The sequence below is a fragment of the Gorilla gorilla genome, chromosome 23, assembly GCF_029281585.2.
Source record: "Gorilla gorilla gorilla isolate KB3781 chromosome 23, NHGRI_mGorGor1-v2.1_pri, whole genome shotgun sequence".
NCBI classification, from domain to species: Eukaryota; Metazoa; Chordata; class Mammalia; order Primates; family Hominidae; genus Gorilla; species Gorilla gorilla.
Window position 1 is genome coordinate 31,015,685 of NC_086018.1, and position 25,564 is coordinate 31,041,248.

Sequence of the window (25,564 nt, forward strand, 5' to 3'; positions counted from 1 at the left end):
CAACAGCCAATGTGATTTTCAGCTGGATTGAGTCAAGGTGAGAGGGAAAAAGAGAATTTTAAGAATGCCACCGGCCGGGCGCGGTGGCTCACGTCTGTAATCCCAGCACTTTGGGAGGCCAAGGTGGGCAGATCACGAGGTCAGGAGATCGAGACCATCCTGGCTAACATGGTGAAACACCGTCTCTACTAAAAAATACAAAAATTAGCTGGGCATGGTGGTGGGCGCCTGTAGTCCCAGCTACTCAGGAGGCTGAGGCAGGAGAAGGGCGTGAACCCGGGAGACAGAGCTTGCAGTGAGCTGAGATTGAACCACCGCACTCCAGCCTGGGTGACAGAGCGAGACTCCATCTCAAAAAAAAAAAAAAAGAATGCCACCAATGTCATTCCTCAGTTTGATTGTCACACCCCCAACCTTGTCATTGCCAATAACGCACCACCTCCCAAATTCCTCATTCAGTCAACAGGCATTTCCTACGTACCTATTATCTGCCCTGTTCTAGGCATGGGCAAATACAGACACCATGTAGAAGTGGGTGGGCAGATAGTGGTAGAGGGCACACAGGTGATGATCATACAGCGTAATAACTCTTGGAAAATCTAGAAATGCACAAGGTGCTTACCAATGGGTGTCATTAATCCTTGTTTGGTAGGAAGGTGTAGTCTGATATTCTCTCCACCAGATGGATGGTAGCTGAGGAGGGTTTCAGAGGGTTTCAAACCAAGGACACCCTTTTAATTTCTTACCCAACAAATAAAAGAAAAAAGAAATCATTGGGAAGGGTGGGCAATAACAGCGAAGATAGCAATAGATCATTGCGGAAATGGAAGAGCAGATTTTCTGAGAAAAAGGCTACCAGTAGAGTAAGAGGACAGGAGAGCCAGGGCTCCAGAGGCCACCCAGGGAGGACCGCAGTGACCTGGGGAGGAACAGCTTCTATTCACTGCTCCCCCAACAGCCCTCCTCCCCATTCTATCCAGGCTCCAGAGACCTTGTAGGATAAACTGAGGGCAGGGAGGTACACCAACTCCACCTGTCTTTTTATTTTTTGGGTCATGTTAAAGGTTTTGATTTTGAAAATCAAACCTGGGATTCTGGTACATTCTATAGAAACAGTAAAAAAAAAAAAAAAAAAGTCCCTCCATCCCCCTTTTAAAAAACAATTTCAAATAGCAGCCTTACAGTGACTCTGGCATCCTGGTAAGTAAAGAGCCAAGATTTTATACAGAAGTGAATAAAAATAGAAACTCCTCCACCGTGTGTTCTGTGTTCCTGATCCCTAAGGTGAGGTGAGCTTCAGACTCCATTATGCCCAGTACAAGTTATCCTGCTTGGACTAAGGTAGGGCAATGACATATGCTAACTGAACAGTTACTGTGTGTTGAGCTCCAGGGACATTAGGAAGAGTAAGAGACAGGCCTTGTTCTTGCAGAAGAGACGATTATAATACAGATACAGTGTGGTATGTGCGCCTGTATGATGCGCCAGCATGATGAAGTGTGTTTTAAGTTACACGAGGGAGGTCGATATTAACACTGCAGGGTGGGGTGTGTCAGGGAAGAATTCTCAGAAGAGGGGACACCTGAGCAGGATTTCAAACATGAATGGAAACTTGCCAGGTGTACAAGATAGGGAAGGGTATTCCAGGTAACAGGGAACAGAATGTACTAAGGCAGAAAGGTGTGTTTGAGAACTACAAGCTGCTTACTCTTCCTGCAGAATAAACAGGACAGGGCCAGTCACGGTGGCTCACGCCTATAATCCCAGCACTCCGGGAGGCTGAGGCAGGCAGATCACTTGAGGTCAGGAGTTCGAGATCAACCTGGCCAACAAGATGAAACCGTCTCTACTAAAAATACAAAAATTAGCTGGGCGTGGTGGCCTGTGCCTGCAATCCCAGACCCCCAGGAGGCTGGGGCATGAAAATCACTTAAACCTCGGAGGCGGAGGTTGCAGTGAGCTGAGATTGCGCCACTGCACTCCAGCCTAGGCAACACAATGAGACTCTGTCTCTAAAAAACAAAAACAAAACAAAACAAAAACAAACAATAAAAGCACAGGAAGCAGAGCTGGAGGCAGAACTAGAGGGAGGGCAGGGCAGGCATGCTTATGACTTTGAGGGCAACGATTCCCCCACCACAGGATTATATTAATAAAACGAGATGCATGGGGAGGGGGCAGGCAGGAGCAAAGTGAAACTGGTCAGATTTGTGTTTCAGAAAGATGACCCTTGGGTAGTCCCATGGAAGGTAACCAGGAGGTGAACTCAAGATGGGAGGTTTCAGACCAGTGAAGCTGCTGGAAAATTCTAGGCAAGATAAGCAGTGGAGTGGCAGTGGGGCTGAAGAGAACTGAGTTTGATATCAATTAATTATAATTCTCCTTTCCCTTGTGGTTCTCAAACCTACAGATGAGGCTGGGCACGGTGGCTCACACCTGTAATCTCAGCACTTTGGGAAGCTGAAGTGGGAGGATCGCTTCAGCCCAGGAGTTCAAGACAAGCCTAGGCAACACAGTGAAACCCCACCTCATTTAAAAACAAACAAACTGCTGATTGTCCCCCACCATCCCAGCGGAGAGCATCACCTTTAGTTCAGACCTACCCGGAGCCAGGCCTTACATCCTTACCTAGCCAGGCTGGTCTCCTCAGGCACCCCCAACAGGACAGAGTATCTTTAAATGCCTGGCCATGAGTTCTCCCAGCAAAGACGGCTTTGAGACCCTCTATTTCTCCTGAAGATGAAAGGTCTCTCTCCAGGTCACTGGCCAGGTTTTGGATCGTCCTCAAGGGACCCAGGCTGACTCAGAGTCTACAAGCTGGACACATCAGGCAGGGAAGAGTGGTATCCTGCAATTCCCCCACCTGTCCACAACAAAACCTGATTCTACTGGAAGGCCCTGGACCAGGAATGGGAAGACAGAGAAATGTCTGTCTTCCTGAGAAGGGCTGAGAAGGGGAGAAAAGGGGGCAGCATCATCGTCCCTGTTGGGGTTGGGGGTGGGTTCACTGTCTGTCCAGACTGCAGCTTCTCTCCCCTTCATTATCATCTGAAAGGGGAAAGAAGGGGGCCTGTGAGCTGGCTTCTTCCCTTTAACCACTTCCTCCCCTGGGAGACAGCTCACACAGTGCAGGAGGGGCTGGGGAGGGGGCTGGCCCAGAGGCGCAAGACTCTGCAGAACCGCCCAGGCATTGTGGGGCTGCCCTGCCACCTGCTGGCCGCTCCTGGTGGCAGGGGACAGGCATTTCTCCGGGATTCTTCAGGACAGGACAGAGACTCTAAGGCAGTCAGCATCAATTTGGAGAAAGCCGGGAAAGTGTTGAGATTCAGAGAGGTTAGGAAGTTCGTGAAGAATCTAGGATGGAGTTCTGTGGGAGAAGCTGTATGTTGGCGGTAGGAAGTCTCTGTCACAAACATCTAATAATTGCAGGGCCAACTGCCAGATGAGTTAATGAGTCTTAGTTTCTTACTTCTCCCCTTTTTCACCCACTGAGGGGCAAGAACACCATAAACAAAGACTGTCAAGTCCTAATTAAAGTGTGGCCATAGGACGAATGATTGAAATATATTGGGAAAAACTCCTCTGGCCAAAGCTGTGTCCCTACCCTTGCACACAGCCTAAAATTCACACACTGGTCCTTCCTGTGGAATAGAGAGACTGAACATCAAATTCAAAATTTAAATGTTATGTCTGAGGCCACTCATTGCATTTCAACCTCATTCACTGTTCCCCTACCCTACTGTATACCACATGGACACTGGAGGGACAGAGATTAATAAGACCCAACTTTATCACCCAGGACCTACAGGGAAGAGTGACCAACGGACCAATGGGTTAAATAAATAGCACAATGGGATAAATCCTAATCCAGACTGCCCTGTATATTTGGCATGAAGAAATTAAACAGGCATGCCTACAAGGGGCTACTGTTAAGATGATTAATGTCACACAGGAAGGATCACAATAGTCAGCAATAATAATATACACTTATGCAGTACTTACTGTCTACCAGGCACATCCCATGCACTGTTATACTAACTCAGATCTTAACCCTACTTACATACATTAACTCTATGACATAGGTACCATCATTATTCCCATTTAGGTGCAGTAATTTACAAAGGTCATTAGTCACTTCAGGGTAGAGATGGAATTTCAACCCAGATAGCCTAGCTCTGATGTCTGTATTCTTAACATTGCACCATACTGCCATTTATTAAGCTCAACCTCCATGCAAAGATGTAACTTCCCTGACAAACAGCTGAGCCAGGGATAACACAGCCAGCAGAGAACACTCAAAATCAAGGTCAAATGTTGGGCTGAAGAGAGAGAGAAAACTTCAAGGGCCATGCAGGCATTTTGACTACCAGGCAGATGGGCATTGTTCAGGGCAGAGGGCCTAAAAGAAACACCCCAGCAGACATCAACCCCTAAGCTCAGAGCCTAATAGTGATGCTTTACATAAACACATAAGCAGAGACAAACAAAGTCTCATGATAAATACCCTTAAGCAAGCAGCAACACCTAAGATGATTCACACTGGATCGGAAGACAGGTGATTCACATGACCACTCTGGTTAAGAAGAGGCAATTTCTGAGCAGGAAGCAGTAAAGTCAGACTGATGGTCTGAATCTGCTGAATATACTTTAATGTTGACTTTATATAGAGTATGCATTAAATACTATAAATAGCACTGGGTGCGGTGGCTTACACCTGTAATCTCAGCATTTTGGGAGGCCAAGGTGGGCAGATCATGAGGTCAGGAGATCGAGACTCTCCTGGCTAACATGGTGAAACCCTGTCTCTAGTAAAAATACAAAAAAATTACCCGGGCGTGGTGGCGCCTGCCTGTAGTCCCAGCTACTTGGGAGGCTGAGGCAAAAGAATCACTTGAACCTGGGAGATGGAGGTTGCAGTAAGCTGAGATCGTGCCACTGCACTCCAGCCTGGGCAAGAGAGCAAGGCTCCATCTCAAAAAAACAAAACAAAACAAAAAAAACTATAAATAGCAAAGCATAGATTTAATCATTCCCAAACTAAGTTAATGTCTCAAGGAGTGAATGAGCGTATATACATGCACATTGGACTAACAGAGCATCTGGCACATTTAATGAATGGGATGCATTCATTTATTCAGTTAATACATAGTTACTTGGTGCCTACTGATACGGTTTGACTGTGTACCCACCCAAATCTTATCTTAAACTGTAGTTCCCATAATCTCTATGTGTTGTGGGAGGGATTCAGTGGGAAGTAATTGAACCATGGGGGCAGTTACCCCCATGCTGCTGCTCTTGTGGTAGCGAGTTCTCATAAGAGCTGATGGTTTTATAATGCGCTTCCCCCTTCACTTGGCACTCATTCATTCTCTCTTCTGCCACCCTGTGAAGAGGTGGCTTCTGCCATGATTGTAAGTTTCCTGAGGCCTCCCCAGCCATGTGGAACTGTGAGTCAATTAAACCCGTTTTCCTTTATAAATTACCCAGTCTCAGGTAGTTCTTTATAGCAGTGTGAGAATGGACTAATATAGTAAATTGGTACCCCAGAGAGTGGGATGCTTCTGTAAAGATACCCAAAAATGTGTAAGTGACTTTGGAACTGGATGACAGGCAGAAGTTGGAACAGTTTGGAGGGCTCAGAAGAAGACAGGAAAATATGGGAAAGTTTGGAACTTCCTAGAGGCTTGGAGGGCTCAGAAGACAAGAAGACGTGGGAAAGTTTGAAACTTCCCAGAGACTTGTTGAATGGTTTTGACCAAAATTCTGATGGTGATATGGATAATGAAGTCCAGGTTGAGGTGGTCTCAGATGGAGATGAAAAACTTTTTGGGAACTGGAGTAAAGGTCACTCTTGCTATGCAAAGAGACTGGCAGCATTTTGCCCCTGCCCTAGAGATCTGTGGAACTTTGAACTTGAGAGAGATGATTTAGGGTATCTGGCAGAAGAAATTTCTAAGCAGCAAAGCATTCAAGAGGAAGCAGAGCATAAAAGTTTGAAAAATTTGCAGCCTGACAATGTCATAGAAAAGAAAAATCCATTTGCTGGGGAGAAATTCAAGCCCACTGCAGAAATTTGCATAAGTAACAAGGAGCCGAATGTTTATTACCAAGACAATGGGGAAAATGTCTCTAGGGCATGTCAGAGACCTTGGGGGCAGCCCCTCCAATCACATGCCAGGAGGCCTAGGAGGGAAGAATGGTTTCATAGGCTGGGTCCAGGGCCCTCCCTCCTGTGTGCAGTATCAGGACTTGGTGCCTGTGTCGCAGCCACTTCAGCTGTGGCTAAAAGAGACCAAGGTACAGCTGAGGCTGTTGCTTCAGAGGGTGCAAGCCCCAAGCCTTGGCACCTTCCACATGGTGCTGGCCCTGCAGATGCACAGAAGTATTCGGGTTTGGGAACCTCTGCCTAGATTTCAGAGGATGTACGGAAACACTTGGGTGTCCAGGCAGAAGTTTGCTGCAGGGGTGGGGCCCTCATGGAGAACCTCTGCTAGGGCAGTGGGGATGGGAAATGTGGGATTGGAGCCCCCACACAGAGTCCCTACTGTGGCACTGCCTAGTGGAGCTGTGAGAAGAGGGCTACTGTCTTCCAGACCCCAGAATGGTAGATCCACTGACACTTCACACTGTGAGCTGGGAAAAGACACAACGCCAGCCTGTGAAATCAGCTGGGAGGGGAAGCTGTACCCTGCAAAACTATAGAGATGGAGCTATCCAAGGTCATGGGAGCCCACCTCTTGCATCAGCATTATCTGGATGTGAGACATGGAGTCAAAGGAGATTATTTCAGAGCTTTAGGATTTAATTACTGCCTCATTGGATCAGAGTTACCTGGATGTGAGACATGGAGTCAAAGGAGATTATTTCAGAGCTTTAAGATTTAATTACTGCCTCACTAGATTTCAGATTTGCATGGGGCCTGTAGCCCCTTTGATTTGGCCAATTTCTCCTATTTGGAATGCGTGTATTTACCCAATGCCAATACCTCCATTGGATCTAGGAAGTAACTAACTTGCTTTTGATTTTACAGGCTTCTAAGAGGAAGGGATTTGCCTTTTCTCAGGTGAGACTTTGGACTTGGACTTTTGGGTTAATGCTGGAATAAGACTTTGGGGAACTGTTGGGAAGGCATGATTGTGTTTTGAAATGTGAGATTTGGGAGGGGCCAGGGGTGGAATGATATGGTTTGGCTGTGTACCCACCCAAATTTCATCTTGAATTGTAGTTCCCATAATCCTCATGTGTCATGAGAGGGACCCAGAGGGAGGTAATTTGAATCCTGGGGGTGGTTACCCCCACGTTGGTGTTCTCATTATAGTGAGTGAGTTCTCACAAGAGCTGATGGTTTTATAAGGGGCTTCCCCCTTCACTTGGCACTCATTCATTCTCTCTCCTGCCACCCTATGAAGAGGTGCCTTCTGCCATAATTGTAAGTTTCCTAAAGCCTCCCCAGCCACGTGGAACTGTGAGTCGATTAAACCTCTCTCCTTTATAAATTACCCAGTCTCGGGCAGTTCCTCAGGCAGTGTGAGAACAGACTGATACACCTACTATGTGGCCGCCTTTGGAGACATGCATATGCAACCCTGTTCTCCATCCCCAAAAGCCATGTATGAGTCCACTGTCAGACTTTTCTGGTTCCCATCCATGTATTCCTCTGCTCTGGATGCAATGCTTCCATCTCCATAGTTGGGCTCACTCCCTGAACTGCAATTTCTATGTCTCCAGCTAGACTGATAACATTTATCACCTCTGAGTACCAAACAGCTGGGATAGACTTATTCTCCAAATGCAGCTCCACATAAGCAGGAGCCTGTTCCCTACTATATCCGTGCATCTCAGCTATGCCTGGCACCGAATCAGTGCTCAGTAAACTACCTGGTGAATGACTGCTACAGTGATCTTGACACAGGTATCAGGTCTCTGCCACTGTGGAACTTACCAGCTAGGGAGCACTGTCTGAGAAGAGGCTGGCAGTGGTCATTTCTGCCCACCTTTGGTGTTCAGAAGACAGGCTCTGGAGCCAGACTGCCAGTACTTGGAAGAGCTGAGATGCACACTCAGGCACTCTGATCCCAAGGTTTGGGATAAGGACTGTGGACTTGTATTGCTTTCTTTTATCCTCATAATAAGCTCATTTTATGGAAGGAGGGTGGCTGAGGCTGACAGGTTAATCTGCCAAGTACTGCCAGACATATTTCAGATATTAAAAGTTTTCCATTTTTAGGAAGGTAATATGGTGAATATACCATATTTTATATAACACTTCCAGCAGGCTCTGAACTATACTCCATATCAAACACATTCAGATGCTTGCAGCAAATCATATGAACAAACACACTTAGTATAATTATAGCCTCACTTTCCTGCAGATTAGGCTTTGCTACCAAAAGAATTGCAAAACATTTTCTAGTTTCCAGAGTGTGTTGGATTTGGGATTTGCAGGCGAGGGACTGGGGACCTGTAAATATAAAGCCCTTAGAAGAGAATGTGGCACTAAGTAGGTGCTGTGGGCCTAGCATGCAGCAGCCACTTGGTACATGTTAGTTTCCTTCTCTCCAGCCAGGCTCTGACACCACCTGAGCCTCTCATAGCTCTCCCCTTCTATTTCCCCAGGAGATGAGATAATCCCTACTCCTCTCTTGCCCCAGAAGGTGGTAGCACTTGCAAATTCCTACTTACCAGTCTGTATGGGCATCATCGATCACCAACAGGATCCTGGGTCTTTGAACAATGGGCGTGGACGGACCTGGAGGCTCCATCAGTCCTGAGGTGGCCTGAGGGGCCTGCTTCATGGCACTGGAGAGGGAGCTAAAAAGGCTGGATCCTGGAGAGGAGAAGGAGGCAGCCAGGGGCTGGGGGTGCCTCCGCTCCATGGCCGGGGAAGCAGGTGAGCTGGTGGAGCTATCTGGGCGTTGCAGGTCCGTCATATAGCCATTAGGCAGGTTGGCCACGAAGCTGCTGTCAGAGAGACGTCGCCGGAGGAAATTCATGGCTGTGGATGGATGGAGATGACTGGCTCCTACCCAGACGTGTGTAGGTGAGGCCCAGAAGACAGGCTGCTGCCAGGTACAGGGAGTGGTAGGACTTTAGCCAGAAGAGCCAGGGGGATTTTGCGCAACCAGCAGTCAGCTTTAGCTGCCTTTATTTACCTGCTGGAAATAAGCCAACAAATACATAAGTGGAAACGACCTCCACCCCCTTAAGAGCAAACAGATACAGCGCTTTCCTGCCCCACTGCAGGTGGTAATGTAAATTAGGACATCCTTCTGGAAAGGAATTTGGCAACATGTATTAAGAGGATAGCTTTTTAACCTACAATTTCCATTTTCTGGAATTATATCGCAAAGAAAGATTCTAAGTTACAGAAAAAGCTTCATGCACAAATATGTTAATCACAGGTTATTTACACTAGCAAAATACTGGGAAGTATCTCAACATTCAACCACAGTTTAACAAATAAGTCAACTACAGCACAGTTACTCAATGAACCTTTTGTGGCTATTTTTAAAGGTGCCCTGAAGAACGGATTTTGGTAACAGAAACAATTTCATGTTCTAATGATAAATTTAAAATATAATGATTCAAAATTATAGGAACCAAATGACTACAAAGATGTACAAGTTGAAAGAACAAAACTTTGGAAATAAAAGAAATCAAAGTGTTAACAGTGATTATATTTTGGTAATGCAAGTACATGCCTTTTTTTCTTTTTCTTTCCTCTTAGTTATATTTTTCTAATTTTCTAGAGTGCTTATTACTATGGACCGGCATGTCCCCCCCACCTCACCAAATTTATATGTTGAAGATAATGCTGAATATGATGCTTCAGAAATGAGCCCTTTGGGAGGTAATCATGGTTAGTGGGGTCATTAGGGTGTGGCCCACGCGATGGAAGTACAGCCCTTATAAGAAAGGATGCCAGAGAGCTTGCTTTCCCTGCACTGTGTGAAAGCAAAGGTAAAAGGCAGCCATCTGCAAACCAGGAGAGAGCCCTCACCAGAACCAGGCAAAGCTGACACCCTGACCTTGGACTTCCCAGCCTCCAGAACTGTGAGAAATAAGTATCTGTTGTTTAACTCACCCAGCCTATGGTATTTTGTTATGTCAGCACAAGCAGATAATATACACATCTATTGCTTTTCTAAACAGAGTAATGTAAGTTTAAAAAACCCACACTGTTCGAGATCAAAACATCCCATTGAGAACAATGACTATTTAAACCATGGAATTAGATTTTATATTTTTTGTTAAGATTATTATATACAATTTTTTTTTTTTTGAAACAGGGTCTCACTTCATCACCCAGGCTGGAGTGCAGTGGCATGATCTTGGCTCACTGCAACCTCTACCTCCCAGATTCAAGTGATTCTCCTGCCTCAGCCTCCCAAGTAGCTGGGATTACAGGCACCCACCACCACGCCCACCTAATTATTGTATTTTTAGTAGAGATGAGGTTTCACCATGTTGGCCATGCTGGTCTCAAACTCCTGGCCTCAAGTGATCTGCCTGTTTTGGCCTCCCAAAGTGCTGGGATCACAGGCGTGAGCCACTGTGCCCAGCCAGTATTTTTATTGCAGTAAAATTTACTTAAGATTGAAATGCACAGTTCTTAGGTATACACTTCTTTGAGTTTTGATAAATGTATATACTGGTATAATGTTTATTATATTTCTACACCTCAGAAAGTTCTTTTGTACCCCTTCTGGTCCCTCCACATCTCCTAATAGGCAAATACTCTTCTGATGCATGTCACCATTTATTAACTTTACCTGTTCTTGAACTTCATATAAATGTAATCAAACATATTATGCTTTTGTTAATAACTGCTTCCCTCAATGGTTCTGAGATGCAATACGTTGTATAGCAGTCATTCTATTTTTAAAATCACTGAATACCATTCTACTGGATGGATAAACCACAAATTGCTACTCCATTCTCCTGTTGATAAAAATTTGAGGTCAGGCATGGTGGCTCACACCTGTAATCCCAGAACTTTGGGAAGCTGAGGTGGGCAGATCACTTGAAGCCAGGAGTTTGAGACCAGCCTGGCCAACAAGGCAAAACTCTCTCTCTACTAAAAGTAAAAATAATTTTTTAAAAAAAGTTGGGTGTGGTGGTGTGGGCCTGTACGCCCAGCTACTGGGGAGGCTGAGGCACGAGAATTGCTTGAACCCAGGAGGTGGAGGTTGCAGTGAGCCAAGATCACGTCACTGCACTCCAGCCTGGGTGACAGAGTAAGACTTTATCTCAAAAAAAAAAAAAAAAAAAAGAGAGAGAGAAAAGAAAAAAAAAGAAAAAAGAAAAATAAAATCGGAAATGTTTGCAGTTTTCAGAAATTATGCATAAATTGCTGCAAGAAATTTTTATTTAAGTCTTTTTGTGGGGCTAGATAGATAGATGATGAATGGATGGATGGATAAATTGAGAAGTAGATCTTTTCTTTGGGAAAATACCTAGGAGTTAATTTGTTGGGTCATGGGGTAAGTGTATGTCTAACTTAATAAGAAACTGTCAAAAAGTTTCCCATAGTGGTTGTTTGATTTTGCACACTCCATTTGAGAGTTCCCGTTCCTCCACATCCTTTCTCACATTTGGTTGTTGTCGTTTTCATCTTACCCATTCTAGTGGGTGTAGCATAGTATCTTATTGTGTTTTAAATTTATTTTGTCTGACATTTAATGAGATTGAACAAGTTTCATGGGTTTACTGGCCAGTGACATATCTTCTTTTGTGGATATCTATTCAAATCTTTGGCCCATTTCTAAAAGGTGGGTTGTTTATCTTTTTATTTTTGATTTGTAGGAGTTCTTTTTACATTCTAGATACAAGTCCTTTCTCAGATACGTACATTGTAAATATTTTCTACCATTCTGTAGCTTGCTGCTTCATTTCCTTCATGAGCAGAAGTATGGCAGAATAAAACAACTCTTAAAAAAGTGAATTGTTTATTTGAGATAAAAGCATCCCAATAAGAAAAAAAAATTATACTATAGGATGAGACCACACTTCTGTATTTTGGGTACTGGGAATACTTTACATATCCTTTCATATAAACGTATCTAAACACACACACACACACACACACTTATATATGCATATAATATAAATATAATACATAAAGCCTATTATATATCTGCAGATGTTTTGATAAACAGAAACTTTTATTTTTATGAAACCTAATTTATCAAATTTTTCATTTATGGTTAGTGTTTCTGTGTCTGTTCTTAAAAATCTCTGCCAGGCTGGGCGTGGTGGCTCACGCCTGTAATCCCAGCACTTTGGGAGGTCAAGGTGGGTGGATCACCTGAGGTCTGCAGTTCGAGACCAGCCTGACCAACATGGAGAAACCCCGTCTCTACTAAAAATACAAAATTAGCTGGGCATGGTGGTGTATGCCTGTAATTCCAGCTACTCGGGAGGCTGAGGCAGGAGAATCACTTGAACCTGGGAGGTGGAGGTTGCGGTGAGCCAGGATCGCATCATTGCACTTCAGCCTGGGCAAAAGGAGCAAAACTCTGTCCCAAAAAAAAAAAAAAAATCTGCCAACCCCAAGATCACAATCATACCATCCTACAGTGTCTTGTAGAAGCTTTATAGTTCTAGCTTTTCTGTTGAGGTCGGGGATCCATCTAAACTTGATTTTTGCGTGGTATGAAGTAGGGTATGAAGTTCATTTTCAGCCCTGTTCATTTATCCAGGTTGCCAGCACCATTTATGAAAGTATTTTTCTCCCACTAAATTGCTTTGGTGGCCTTGTTGGCACCAATTGGCTGTACATGTGTGGGCCTACTTCTGGACTATGTTTAATATGCTCCATTGATCTCTCTGTCTATTCTTACATTTATTGATTGCTATGGCTTTCCAGAAAGTTTTAAAATCAGGTAAAGTGAGTCCTCCAACTTAAATTTTCTGTCTCAAGATTGTCTTAGACATCCTAGGTCCTATTTTCATATGCATTTTAAAATCGACTTTTATGAAAAAGTCTGTTGGAATATTGTTCGAGATTGCATAGACTGAGTAGAATTGTCACTGAACAATATTGGGTTCTCTATGAACACAGTAGACCTCTCTGCTCAGAAATTTTTTTGTGATTTTCAATATAGAGATCTCGCATACATTTTGCTAAATTTATTCCTATTTCGTTTGGGGTTTTTTGCATGTTTTTAAAATGACACTGTTTTCTAAATTTCACTTTCCATTTGTTTGCTGCTAGTATAATATTATTTTCAATATACTGACATGCTCAATTCAAGTATTGTTGCTACTAGTTGTTTATAGATTCCTTAATACTTTCTATTTAAATAATGTCATCTATAAATAGAGATCTTTACTTCTTTCTTTCTAATCTGAATGCCTTTTACTAATTTCCCTTATCTGACTGTCCTAGCTAGGACCTCCAATATTGAACAGAAATCGTGAAAACACACACCTTACCTTGTTCCAAATCTTAGGGGGGAAACACTCAGTATCTCACCATTAATGTGGTGTTAACTGGAGGTTTTTGGTAAATCCACTTTATTAGATTCAGGCAGCTCTCTTCTATTATTATTTGGATGAGAGTTCTTATCATTTGGGAGTTGAATTTGCCAAGTGATTTACTAAATCTATTGAGAGGATTATATGTTTTTGAAACCATTTATTTGCTTAACAATGTGGTAAATTACACTGATTGATTTTTAAATGTTAAACCAAACTTGCATTCCTGGGATAAACCCCACTTGATCATAGTGTATTACCCTTTTTATATATTGGTGGATTCAATCTGATAATATTTTGCTATTTTTGTGTCTATGTTCATGACAAAAAAACATTGGTCTGTGGTTTTATTTTTTGGCAATGTTTTTGCTAGGTTTTGGTATCAGGGTAATATTAACCTCACAAAATAGGTTGGGAAGCATTCCCTCCTTTTCTATTTTCTGAAAGAGTCTGTGTAATATTGTGTTTTTTTTCTTAAATTATTGGCAGAATTCAACAGTGAAACCATCTGGGGTTGGTTTTTCTTTGTGGGAAAGTTTTTAATAATGAATTCAATCTCTTTTATAAAGCTATTCATATTTTGTTTTTCTTTTTATCTCAATTTTGACAATATGTGATTTCAAGCATTTTGTCCATTTCATCTTGGTTGTGAAACTTACTGGCATAAAGTTGTTCATAACATATCCTTTCTGTAGGATCTTATGATTCCTCCTGATATTCCTGATATTGGTAATTTGCTTTTTCTCTCTTTTTGACTGATCCATGTTGCTAAGAATTTATAAATTGTATTAGTCTTGCAGGGCACCAACTTGCAGCCTTTTCAATTTCTCCATTGTTTGTTTTCTATTTCACTTATTTCTGTTTTTTATTACTTCCTTTCTTCTCCTTACTTTTGGTTTAAGTTTAATTTGCTGTTCTGTTTTCTAGAGCCTTGAGCTGGAAACACAGATGATTAATTTTAAACTCTTTTTTTCCCCAATATAAGTATTTAAAGCAATGTGCTTCCCTCCCAGAAATTCTGACGTATTTTCATTATCATTCATTTTAAATTATTCTGTTTATCCCTTATAATTTTTTGACCCATGTATTACTAAAACATGCATTTAATTTTCAAATTTCAGTGCTTTTTAATTATTGTCTTGTTAATGCTTTTAATATAATTCATTTGTGATTCTTGAACACAGTCTATAAGGTTTTAAACCTTTGCCGTTCAGTAAGATTAATTTTATGGTTCAATACAGTCTACCTTGATGAATGTTCCAGATGCACTTGGAAAGAATGCATATTTTGTGGTTGCTGGGTGTAATGCTCTACAAATATTACTTAGACTGCTTTCAAGTCCAATTCCCCAGGTAGCTGACACTCCCATGGTGACTTGCAAGTAGGAAGTTTATTAGGCAGTGCTTCCATCTATGCTCAACAACTGTGGGCAGGAATGAAAAGCAGATTTGGGCTGAGAGACAGACAGAACCATCACAGGTTCAACAGAGGTGCCAGTTGATTTTAGTGGGCACATGGACCTGGGGCATCTCTTTAGATGTCCTCATTTTCCAGCCACTCTGTGAGCTTATACTCTGCCCCCTGATTTGTCAAACCAGCAAAGCTGCAGCTCTCCACTTGAGTTCCAGCTGCTCCGTGCCAGGTGGCGTGGGAAGAGCCACCTAAATGTATATTTCACTAAGTGGGTGTGGTTTTCCTTCCTTCAAGGGTCAAATCCTGTCCACCTCCTGTCTATTTTTTGTTTTTCTCCAGCAACCTCAAATCGTTTTAAATATTTTTTCCAAAGTTTATCATTATCGTCTGTGAGAGGTTTAGTTCAACTTAGGCTATGCCGTCATTACTGGAACTGAGCCTCTTCCATTTTTCAAATACCAGATGGAAAAGTTAAAATGTTAGGGTTGAAGGGATCTTAGAGTTTATTTAACAATTCCTTCTTCAGGAACTCTGGTCAACCTTCCATTGATATGAATTCCCTGACTTTGAAAAAAATCACCTCTTACAATCTTTTGACCTACTACAATGTTAGTCAAAGGCTTCTCAGGTAACTTCTGCCCACTACAGGCCCCAGTGGAACTTACAGGCTGGCAAAGCGAGGCCAATCATGAACATGCAAACAAACATTTATGGTTTAGGGTAAGTGCAAGTAAACAATACACAGAGTGTGGTCATCGAAATTCACTTGGGGCAGGACTTTTGCAGAGAGGATGGTTAGAGAAGGCCTCTCTGAGAAAGTTATTTTTAAAAATTTCATTTTCAATTGACAAGCAATAATTATATATATTTCTGTGATGTTTTGCTATGTTTACATTGTGGAATGATTAAGTCAAGCTAATTAACAAATCTATCATCTCACACACTTATCATTTTCTGTGGAAAAAAACATTTAAAATCTACTCTTTTAGCAATTTTGAAATATACAATGCATCATTTATAATGCATTATAGTGACTGTAAAGTCACTATTCTGTGCAAAAGATCACAAGGGCTTATCTCTCATAACTGAAACTTTGTACTCTCTGACCGACATGTCCGCTTTCCCCATTCAGCCCCCTCTCCAGCCTTAGGCAACCACATTCTACTCTCAACTTCTATGAGTTCAATGGTTTTAGATGCCACTTACAAGTGAGATCACGTGGTATTTGTCTTTCTGTCCCTGGCTTATCTCACTTAGCATAATGTTCTTCAAGTTCATCCATGTTGTAGCAAATAGCAGTATTTTCCCCTACTTTTTTTTTGGTCTGAGATGGGGTCTCACTCTGTTGCCCAGGCTGGAGTGCAGTGGTGTGATCATAGCTCACTGCAGCCTCAACCTCCCAGGCTTAAGTGACTCTCCCACCTCGGCCTCCAGAGTAGCTGGGACTACAGACGTGTACTAAGATGCCCAGCTAGTTAAAAAAAAAAAAAAAAAAAAAAAAAAATTAGGGGGCGGGGCTCTCACTATGTTGCCTAGGCTGGTCTCGAGCTCCTGGCCTCAAGCAATTGTCCTGCTTCGAATCCCAAAGTGCTGCGATTACATGCATAAGCCAATGGGTCCTAGCTTCCCCCTCCTTTTAAGGCTGAATGGTATTCCATCGTGCGTATATATACCACATTTACTTTATCCATTCCTCTGATGATGGGCACCTAGGTTAGTTCCATATCTTAGCTACTGGGTATAATGCTGCAATGAACCTGGGAGTGCAGATAGCTCTGATAAATTGATTCCAATATATTTGGATACATACCCAGAAGTGAGCCTGCTGGATCATATGGTAGTTCTATTTTTAGTTTTCTGAGGAACTTCCATGCCGTTTTCCATAATGGCCGTATTAATTTACATTCCCGCCGGACAGGGTGGCTCACGCCTGTAATCCCAGCACTTTAGGAGGCCGAGGTGGTCGGATCACCTGAGGTCCAGAGTTGGAGACTAGCCTGACCAACATGGAGAAACCCCGTCTCTACTAAAAATATAATATTAGCCAGGCGTGGTGGCAGGTGCCTGTAGCACCAGCTACTCGGGGGGCTGAGGCAGGAGAATCGCTTGAACCCGGGAGGCGGGAGTTGCGGTGAGCCGAAATCGCGTCATTGCACTCAAGCCTGGGCAACAACAGCAAAACTCCGTCTCAAAAAAGCCAGCTTCGCAGTCGAAGGACAGAGTCGTAGAAGCGGTCGAGGCTTTTACGGCTCTGGCGTGCCGGAAAGTGCGTGAGTGGAAGGTGCTTGAGTGCCGCCGCCTGGGAGTTTTGTTCCGTTTCCGGGATCCTGGGGTCTGGAGGCAAAGTATGTTATGCATAAAAGTGGATAATTTACATGATAAATGAAAATGGCCAATTCTTTAAGAGGATAAGTATTAAATCTTTATAAAAATCTGCTGTATCTTGATGAAACCCCGTCTCTACTAAAAGTACAAAAAAATTAGCCGGGCGTGGTGGCGGGCGCCTGTAGTCCGTTACTGGGGAGGCTGAGGCAGGAGAATGGCTTGAACCCGGGGGGCGGAGGTTGCAGTGAGCCGAGATGGCGCCACAGCACTCCAGCCTGGGCGACAGAGTGAGACTCCGTCTCAAAAAAAAAAAAAAAAAATCTACTGTATCTTGGACGAGACTATCCAAAAGGAGCAGACTATTTTAAAAGGCGTTTGAACAACATTTTCCTTAAAAACAAAGACGTGAAGAATCCAGAGAAGATCAAAGAACTTAACTGTACAGGGCGAATTTGTAATGAAAGAGCTAGAAGCCTTATATTTCTTTAGGAAATACAAAGCTAGGAAACAACGCTGTTATTCAGATACCAACAAAAACTAATTGATCCTTACTACTTTAATTTAGCTGACAACCAGTGCCAGCTGTTTATGTACACCAGCTATTGTAAAATAATTCTAACTTAAAATGGGAAGATATACATGTTGTGTAAAAAAATCCCTGAGCTGCCCTACTGAACTAAATAGGTTTCAACTTCTGTTCATACTGAGAGATTTATCAGCAACTTTATGCTCAGTTTTTATACAAAGATAGCAATTTAGCTATACTACCGATTATAAATTAATGAGCACCGAATTTTGAATGAAAATATAATACACTTAATCTTGTAACTTAATAGGACTTAGCCAATTATTTTTAGCTTATTTTTCCATTTTACTGACAAGAGAATGCCATATACTGAACATTTAATAGGCAAAATAATTTTTTTTTTTTATGACAGTTACACTCTTGTTGCCCAGGCTGGAGTGCAATGGCACCATCTCGGCTCACTGCAACCACCACCTCCGAGGTTGAAGTGATTCTCCTGCCTCAGCCTCCCAAAGTAGCTGGGATTACAGGCGCCCGCTACCACGCCCAGCTAATTTTTTTTTGTATTTTTAGTTGAGACGGGGTTTCACCATTTTGGCCAGGCTGGTCTTGAACTCCTGACCTCAGGTGATCCACTCGCCTCGGCCTCCCAAAGTGCTGGGACTACAGGCGTGAGCCACTGCGCCCAGCCGCAAAATAATTTCTTACGCACTTGTTTCTCTTAACTTTTGAAAGGAATCCCTTATTTTTTTCCCCAGTTTGGTACATTAACAGCACATATTCAAGGTTCACTACAAAACAAAGCAGTTCCTGGTAATGATTTAAATGTAGTTATAGAAATAATAATATGTATGGAGTCATTCCTGCTGAACTTGAAATAGCCTTCTGGTGACAGGCATTACATACATAACTATTCAATTATTTCCATTATTAATGTTGCTGCTGCTACCTTTGGGCCTGAAACCAAGTCACCTGTTGTGTATCAATTAGCTTCTTTGATAAAAGGAAATAAATAATGTCATTCTATTATTTTATCATAAAGACAAAAAATTTACATTCCCACTCATGGTGCACAAGTTTTCCCTTTTCTTTACACTCGCTCCAACACTTGTATCTGACATCTTTCTGATAATAGCCATTCTAACAGGTGTGAGGTGAGATCTCATTATGGTTTTAATTTGCATTTCCCTGATGATTAGTAATAATGAGCATTTTTTTCATATATCTGTTAGCCACTTGTATGTCTTCTTTTGAGAAATGTCTATTTGGTTTCCTTGCCCATTTTTGATTGGATTATTTATTTTCTTGTTATAGAGTTGTTTGAATTCCTTATATATTTTGGATATTAGCCCCTTATCAGATGTATGGTTTGCAAATATTTTCTCCCAATCTCTGGGTTGCATCTTTATTCATTGCTTCTTTGCTGTGCAGAAGCTTTTTAGTTTGATGCAATTCCATTTGTTTATTTTTGCTTTTGCTGCCTGTGCTTTTGGAGACACTTGGACAATGTCCAAGAAATAACTGCCCAGAGCAATGTCATGGAATTTTCCCCCTTTGTTTTCTTTTAGTAGTTTTATAGTTTCAGGTCTTGTATTTAAGTCTTTAATCCATTTTGAGGTTTTTTTTGTATGATGTGAGATAAGGGTCCAACTTCACTTCTCTGCCTACGGATATCCAATTTTCCCAACATCACTTATGAAGAGACTGTCTTGTCTCCATTGTGTGTTCTTGTCAACTTTGTCAAATTTCAATTGATTGTAAGTGTGTGGGTTTATTTCTGGGATCTCTGCTGTTCTATCGGTCATTGTGTATTTGTCAGTAACATGTTGTTTTGATTACTATAGCTTTGTAATAGATTTCAAGTGCCTCCAGCTTTCTTCTTTTGTCTCATAATTGCTTTGACTATTCAGATTCTTTTGTGGTTCTGTACAAATTTTAGGATTTTTTTATTTCCATGAAAAATGACATTGGAATTTTGATAGGGATTGCATTGAATCTGCAGATCATTTTGGTTAGTACGGACATATAATTCTTCCAATCCATGAACACGGGATACATTTCCATTTATTTGTGTCACTTACAATTTCTTTCACCAATGTTTTATAGTTTCCAGTAAGAAGGTCTTTCACCTCCTTGGTTAAATTTACTCCTAAGCATTTCATTTTTTGGTGCTATTGTGAATGAAATTGATTTCTTAAGTTCCTTAGCAGTTAGTTTGTTGTTAGTGTAAAAAAATGCTACTGATTTTTGCGTGTTGATTTCATACCCTGCAACTTCACTGAATTTGTTTATCGGTTCTAACAGGTTTTTTTTTTTTTGTAGAATCTTTAGGATTTTCTATATTTAAGATCATGTCATCAGCAAACAGACAATTTCATTTCTTTCAGGAGTGATCTTTAGGCTGAAACATAAAGGATGGGGAGAGAGAAGTGTATAAGCAAAGGCACTAAGGTAGGAAAAAGCAAGGCACATTTGAAGAACAGAAGGATGGCCAGCTCCATCAGGAAGTTAGAACAAGATTCTTATAAGAGAATGTTTAGAAAAGCAGAGAGGGGTCAGATCATGAAGGGCCATGTTGAAATCAATTTTGATTTGAAGCCAATTGTGAAAGTAAGCCATTGGAGGGTTAGAGACAAGAGGGATATCTGGTCTACCTGGCCACTGTGTAGAAATAGACCTAGAGGATGTGTCTATGAAAGGAGCCAGACAGATTAGAAGGCCGTTGTAGTCATTTTGGTCCACAGATGTGAAAGTGGGGAGCTGGATTATGTAATTTTCAAGGTCTTTTCCTCTTGAATCATTAGGACAGGACACAGGATATCGCTCCAATGCCAAACTTAATCTGATGGCAAGACAAGGTGCGGATGAGAGGCATTCTGGTGAAAGCCTAGGAAAAGACAGGAAGGCAGGGAAGACAGGCTGGGATAGAACCCAGTAGGCCCCCTGGGTACCCAGCCCCATGCTGCCCTAGCACTAACCACTAGAGGGCAGGAGTGACCAGACCAGACAGAAAAAGAGACTTTATAAGGCAAGTTTGCAAGCTTACTTCTTGGAGGCTGTGGCATGAAGGAAAACTTCACTGGGAAAGGTTAAATAAAGGATGAAAGACTTTCCATACTTGATGGTGAAGCCAGAGCCAGAAGTAAGGTGAAAATCATAAGGATACGTTTTGCATCAAAGCAGGAGGAATGAGAGCCGCCCCACAGCGGCAACAGCTACTTTGAGAAGAGATGAGCCACTGATCAGCCTGGACAGGAGAGTGGACATGTCTGCTTGGGTGCCTCATTGACACCCCAAACTTCTTTCCTTGCTCACTCTCAGATGAGTTTATGCACCTGGGTTCCCCACTTCCGGAACCCTGTGACCCATCCACTCACTGAGACCTGAACCTAAGTCTCACACTTTGCTCCTCCTTAACCCTGGTGAGTTTCAGCCACTCAATCTCTAAGTCCTGTCAACTCTGTCTCCACTAACATCGTCAGCATCATCCCCTCCTCTCCATCATTCCTACCACAGACTTGGTTCATGTGCTGCTAAAGCTCTCTCCCCTTGCCTATTACAACAGCCTCCTAATCAGCTCCCTCCCTCTAAGCTCAGTCATTCAGTCAACTTTCCACAGAGCAGAGAGAAGAGAGCTTTCCAAACTACAACCCTAGCCAGAGGAAGCCCCCTCGTGACTTTCCACATATCCCTAGGATAAAGGACACACTGTAACCCACAAATACCTTAATCATTGCCATCTTCTTCAAGGTTTTCCTTGCTACTTTGGCCATGCAGGATGAAACTCTTCTAATGAGTCATGCTCTTCCAAAAGTCCATATCCTTTGTATATACTTTTCCCTCTGCCCGGAATACTGCATCTTATTCCCCTTTTCCTTCACTGCCTGGATACCTAGAGAGGCCATGAAACCTGTAACTGGGAGCACAGGTTTCAAAGGCAGACAGACTCTGGTTCCAGTCCCAGCTCTGCCACTTACTCATGTAATATCTATGAGAGTTGGGGTGGCTTATTCAACCTCTGTGCCTCAGTTTCCTCATCTGTAAAACAGGAATAAAAAAATAATGGCTACTTTACAAATTGATATGAACACTGAATGAGATACCCGGTGTGACACAGTGCAAGGCCTGACATGTCAGGCACTACAGGTACTAGCTCCTGCTGTTATTTATTTATTACAATTGATTTTCTTGTTGTTGTTTGTTTTTGGTTTTGCTTTTGTTTTTGAGACTGGGTCTAGGCTGGAGTGCAGTGGCGCGATCTTGGCTCACTGCATCCTCCCACCTCAGCCCCCCAAGTAGCTGGGACTACAGGCACGTGCCACCACCCCCAGCTAATGTTTGTGTTTTTTGTAGAGGAGGGGCTTCACCATGTTTCCCAGGCTGGTCTTCAACTCTTGAGTTCAAGTGCTTGGATTGTAGGCATGAGCCACCACGCCCAGCCCCATTGCTTATTCTTAGCAATCCACATGAAGCTACTGGGAAGATCAAATGAAAGAATGCACAGAAATGCTTTTGAAATAATGAATGATTATACAAATAATAGTCATGAAATATCATTTTTAGTAGTGGTATCTTTACAATATCATCAGGATGCAGAATTGTTATTCCTGACTTTAACCATCCCTGAGAGTCGTTAATGCTTAGAGACTCTGAACACAGAGGCCCCACAGTCACATAGAGGCCCCAAAGCATTTAACCAAACACCTTCAGATTTAATTCCTCCACAGGAGAAGTATTCAGTTGAATAGTTAACCATGGAAACATGTTTGTTCACACAGACCCAATCCTAGGAAAATGGAGAAAGTGGTGAGGTTTATTTCTGGATCCTGTACCTCTTTCAAAACCCATCTTCCTCACTTCTTCTTCTTCTCAATACCTCACCCCTAAGATCAGATCTCTTGGCAGGATCTTGTCATTGGAGCCTCTAATTCAGAGAAGCCTCAGAACATAGGAGATGGGGTATTTAAGAATAAGAGAGGGTGTCTGAAGAGGAGGACAGGCCAGATGCCCAGCCCAGAGTACCAGTACCTCAATACAATCACGCTATTAAAATGATTCTTCCAATGGTATAAGGTATAAGGCCTGAAAGCAATCTTTTTGCTCAGTCTTTAAGAGTCAATGAGGTGACTCTAATGATGATACTTTGGGCACCATGAGAAGCAAAAGGGGAGAAATTTCTTTTGCAAGATTGGGTCATACAAAAGGCCAACCTATACCACTTTGAAAACAAATCCTATATAAAAGGGACTCTTCAAGTGCAAGCCCCCTCCCAAACCCAGGCTAAGGACTACAATGGCCTCAGCACTCTGGTGCTGGACACAGGTAGACAGAGGCAGTAAGCTTGAAGGTTAAGTTCCTGGATCCTGGGACCAGGTTGCTCGGGTTCCAATCCCAATTTTGCTATCTACCACCTACAAAGCCTCGAGAAAATTACTTAGCCTCTCTGTGCCTCAGTTTTCTTACCTGCAAAATGGGTGTAATAGTACCTACCTCATAGAGTTCCTGCAACTTAATATATGCCAAGTATCTAAAACAGTGCTTGGCACATGGTAAACCATCTGTGTCAGCTGCTATTGTTATTCCGATTTTTTTTTAGACAATGTGTTTCCCTTTGCCAGAAAGTCTGACAGTGTGGTTAGTTTGAAAGGCAACACGGCAGGTGCAGTATTTATATGAGAATGAGCTTTGGCATGGATCTGACTTTGAGCCCCACCTCTGCCTCTTGCAGCTCAGTGACATCTAAGTCACAGGTTCTTCATCTGCAAAGTGGGGATACCAATACCCTGCCCTTCCTACTTCACAGGTCTTTGAGCAGACCAAAATCAAGTGCACTAAAGTGCTTTTCCAAATGTTTATTTTTTAAGTTAACATAGAATAAAATAGATTTTGGGGGTGTATAGTTCTATGAATTTTAGCACATTCAGGGAACCACCACTACAAAGATATGGAAGAGTTCCATCACCCCCCATACAATTGCTTTTTAATCTTGATGACATAGTGTTTCACAGCCTAACACCTGGCTCTCCTACAATGGTACATTAGATAAGAAATATTCAAGGCCTGGCACATTTCTTAGATAACAAAGAAAGAAGATGAATTCCAGTGATTGAACTTCCTGTGCATTAGTTGCCTTTGCACTGTCTGTTCCTTCATCTGGAACTCTCTGTCTACAGACACATGCATGGCCCACCCACCTCTCCCTCAGGTCCTGCTGAAATGTCACATTCTCAGTGAGGCCTCCCCTCTGACTGCCACTGTCTGGTACTTTGGATCCTACTTGTTCTTTTTTTCCATAGCATGCACCATCTTCTATAAACTATATACTGTAACTTATTTTTTTTTTTTGCTTATTCTTCATTTTCTGTTCCCTTTCATAGAATGTAAGCTCCCCAGGGAGAGAGACCATTGTCTGACTTGTCCACTGATGTACTCTAAGCACCTAGAACAGTGCCTAGCACATAGTAGAGGTTTAATATATATTTGTTAAACCTGTTTAAAACAACAAGGATGAAGTTAAACTATCTTCACTTGTTGTTTGGGAAGATTAAATCTGTGATTATACAAAAGAAAGCTGTCACAGTGCCTGACACATAAACCTAAGTTGAACGAAAATTGGAATAATGCAAAGGACTGACTGATTCTCCCTGTCCCCCATGTAAACACAACACGGCTTATAAATTCTCCACTCGATGAGGGGTAAAACAATTTTTTTCCTTCCCTATTAGGAATCAGTATTTAGGTAATTAATCTTGAAATGCTAAAATCCCCTCTGCACAAGCAGAAAATTTTAAAATTCATGGAGACAACATAACCTGGGCTTTAGCAATGTATTAATGAGCATAGGCAGTGAAGTCTAGGGACAGGCTGAGAACTCCGTAGACTGTGTCACTCCAGCTGCAAAGCTAAAAGATTCTTAACTTCCTGAAAAGCAGGTCCAACATGCACCTGCTGAGGAAGCAGCTCCATCCTGCTCCTTTCTCACACACAGACCTGCTGGCCCTTTTGACCCCAAAGCTCTTTTCCAGCCACATCAACATGAAAACATGCACTGTCTTTGATGAGTTCAAATCCACCCACACAGGCCTTGATCTCCTGTGGGTAGCATCATTGTTCTCATGAGTGGGACACCGTGGGTCCCCAGACAAGAAGAATTTGGGCTTTGGAAACAGGATTTGTAGATGAGTGAGCACAAACAACTCCCTCCTCTGGTTGGAGAACACCCCAGGGTGTCAGGAAATTTTGTGGGAGAGGGTCTCCTTGAAGTCAAGAGAGGAGACGAGATTCTTCCATTTATTTGCAACCACTCCCACAAACTGAAATATATTCAAATACAGAAATGCCAAAACAAGGTCCCAAAAAAATTTCATGTAAATGAACACTTACCTTTAGCAAATTAAAGCATTTAACCTCCTAAGATTATAAGGTAACAATAACTGAATTTTCCAAAAAATATTCACAGGATTTATTTACAAACAGAATTTATAGAGCCCTACAGGCAGCACTAGCCAGGACTGGGGCCCAAGCTTTGCATTATCTAATAATCATGCTGGATTGCCTCTAGCTTATCAGGACCCTCATCTGAAGGTCATGTCAAAAATCTAAGTGGCCAGGCATGGTGGTTCATGCCTGTAATCCCACCATTTTGAGAGGCCAAGGCAGGAGGATTGCTTGAGTCCAGGAGTTTGAGACCAGCTTGGGAAACACAGGGAGACCCTGACTGATATGGTTTGGCTCCATGTCCCCACCCAAATCTTACTTGAATTGTAAAAATCCCCACGTGTCATGGGAGGGACCCAGTGGGAGGTAACTGAATCATGGGGG

General features: G+C 42.5%; 1 protein-coding gene and 1 pseudogene across 8 annotated transcripts in view; one reads left to right on the forward strand and one right to left on the reverse strand.

The window, feature by feature from the left end:
- The window catches only part of SYN3 (synapsin III), a 553,389-nt gene that overhangs the window by 492,883 nt on the left and 34,942 nt on the right, over nucleotides 1-25,564 (reverse strand). For 3 of the 8 annotated variants that reach the window (XM_019018272.4, XM_004063365.5, XM_055374322.2), the window contains exon 2: nucleotides 8,683-9,155. In XM_019018272.4, the coding sequence (XP_018873817.1) occupies nucleotides 8,683-8,993 (311 nt within the window). In that variant the 5' untranslated portion in view covers nucleotides 8,994-9,155. Of the gene's footprint in view, nucleotides 1-8,682; nucleotides 9,156-16,702; nucleotides 17,242-25,564 lie in introns of those variants that run through there. The other 5 variants (XM_055374325.2, XM_055374321.2, XM_031005415.3 and 2 more) reach the window with 3 other exon arrangements.
- LOC134758198 (electron transfer flavoprotein regulatory factor 1-like) lies at nucleotides 17,241-17,758 on the forward strand (annotated as a pseudogene).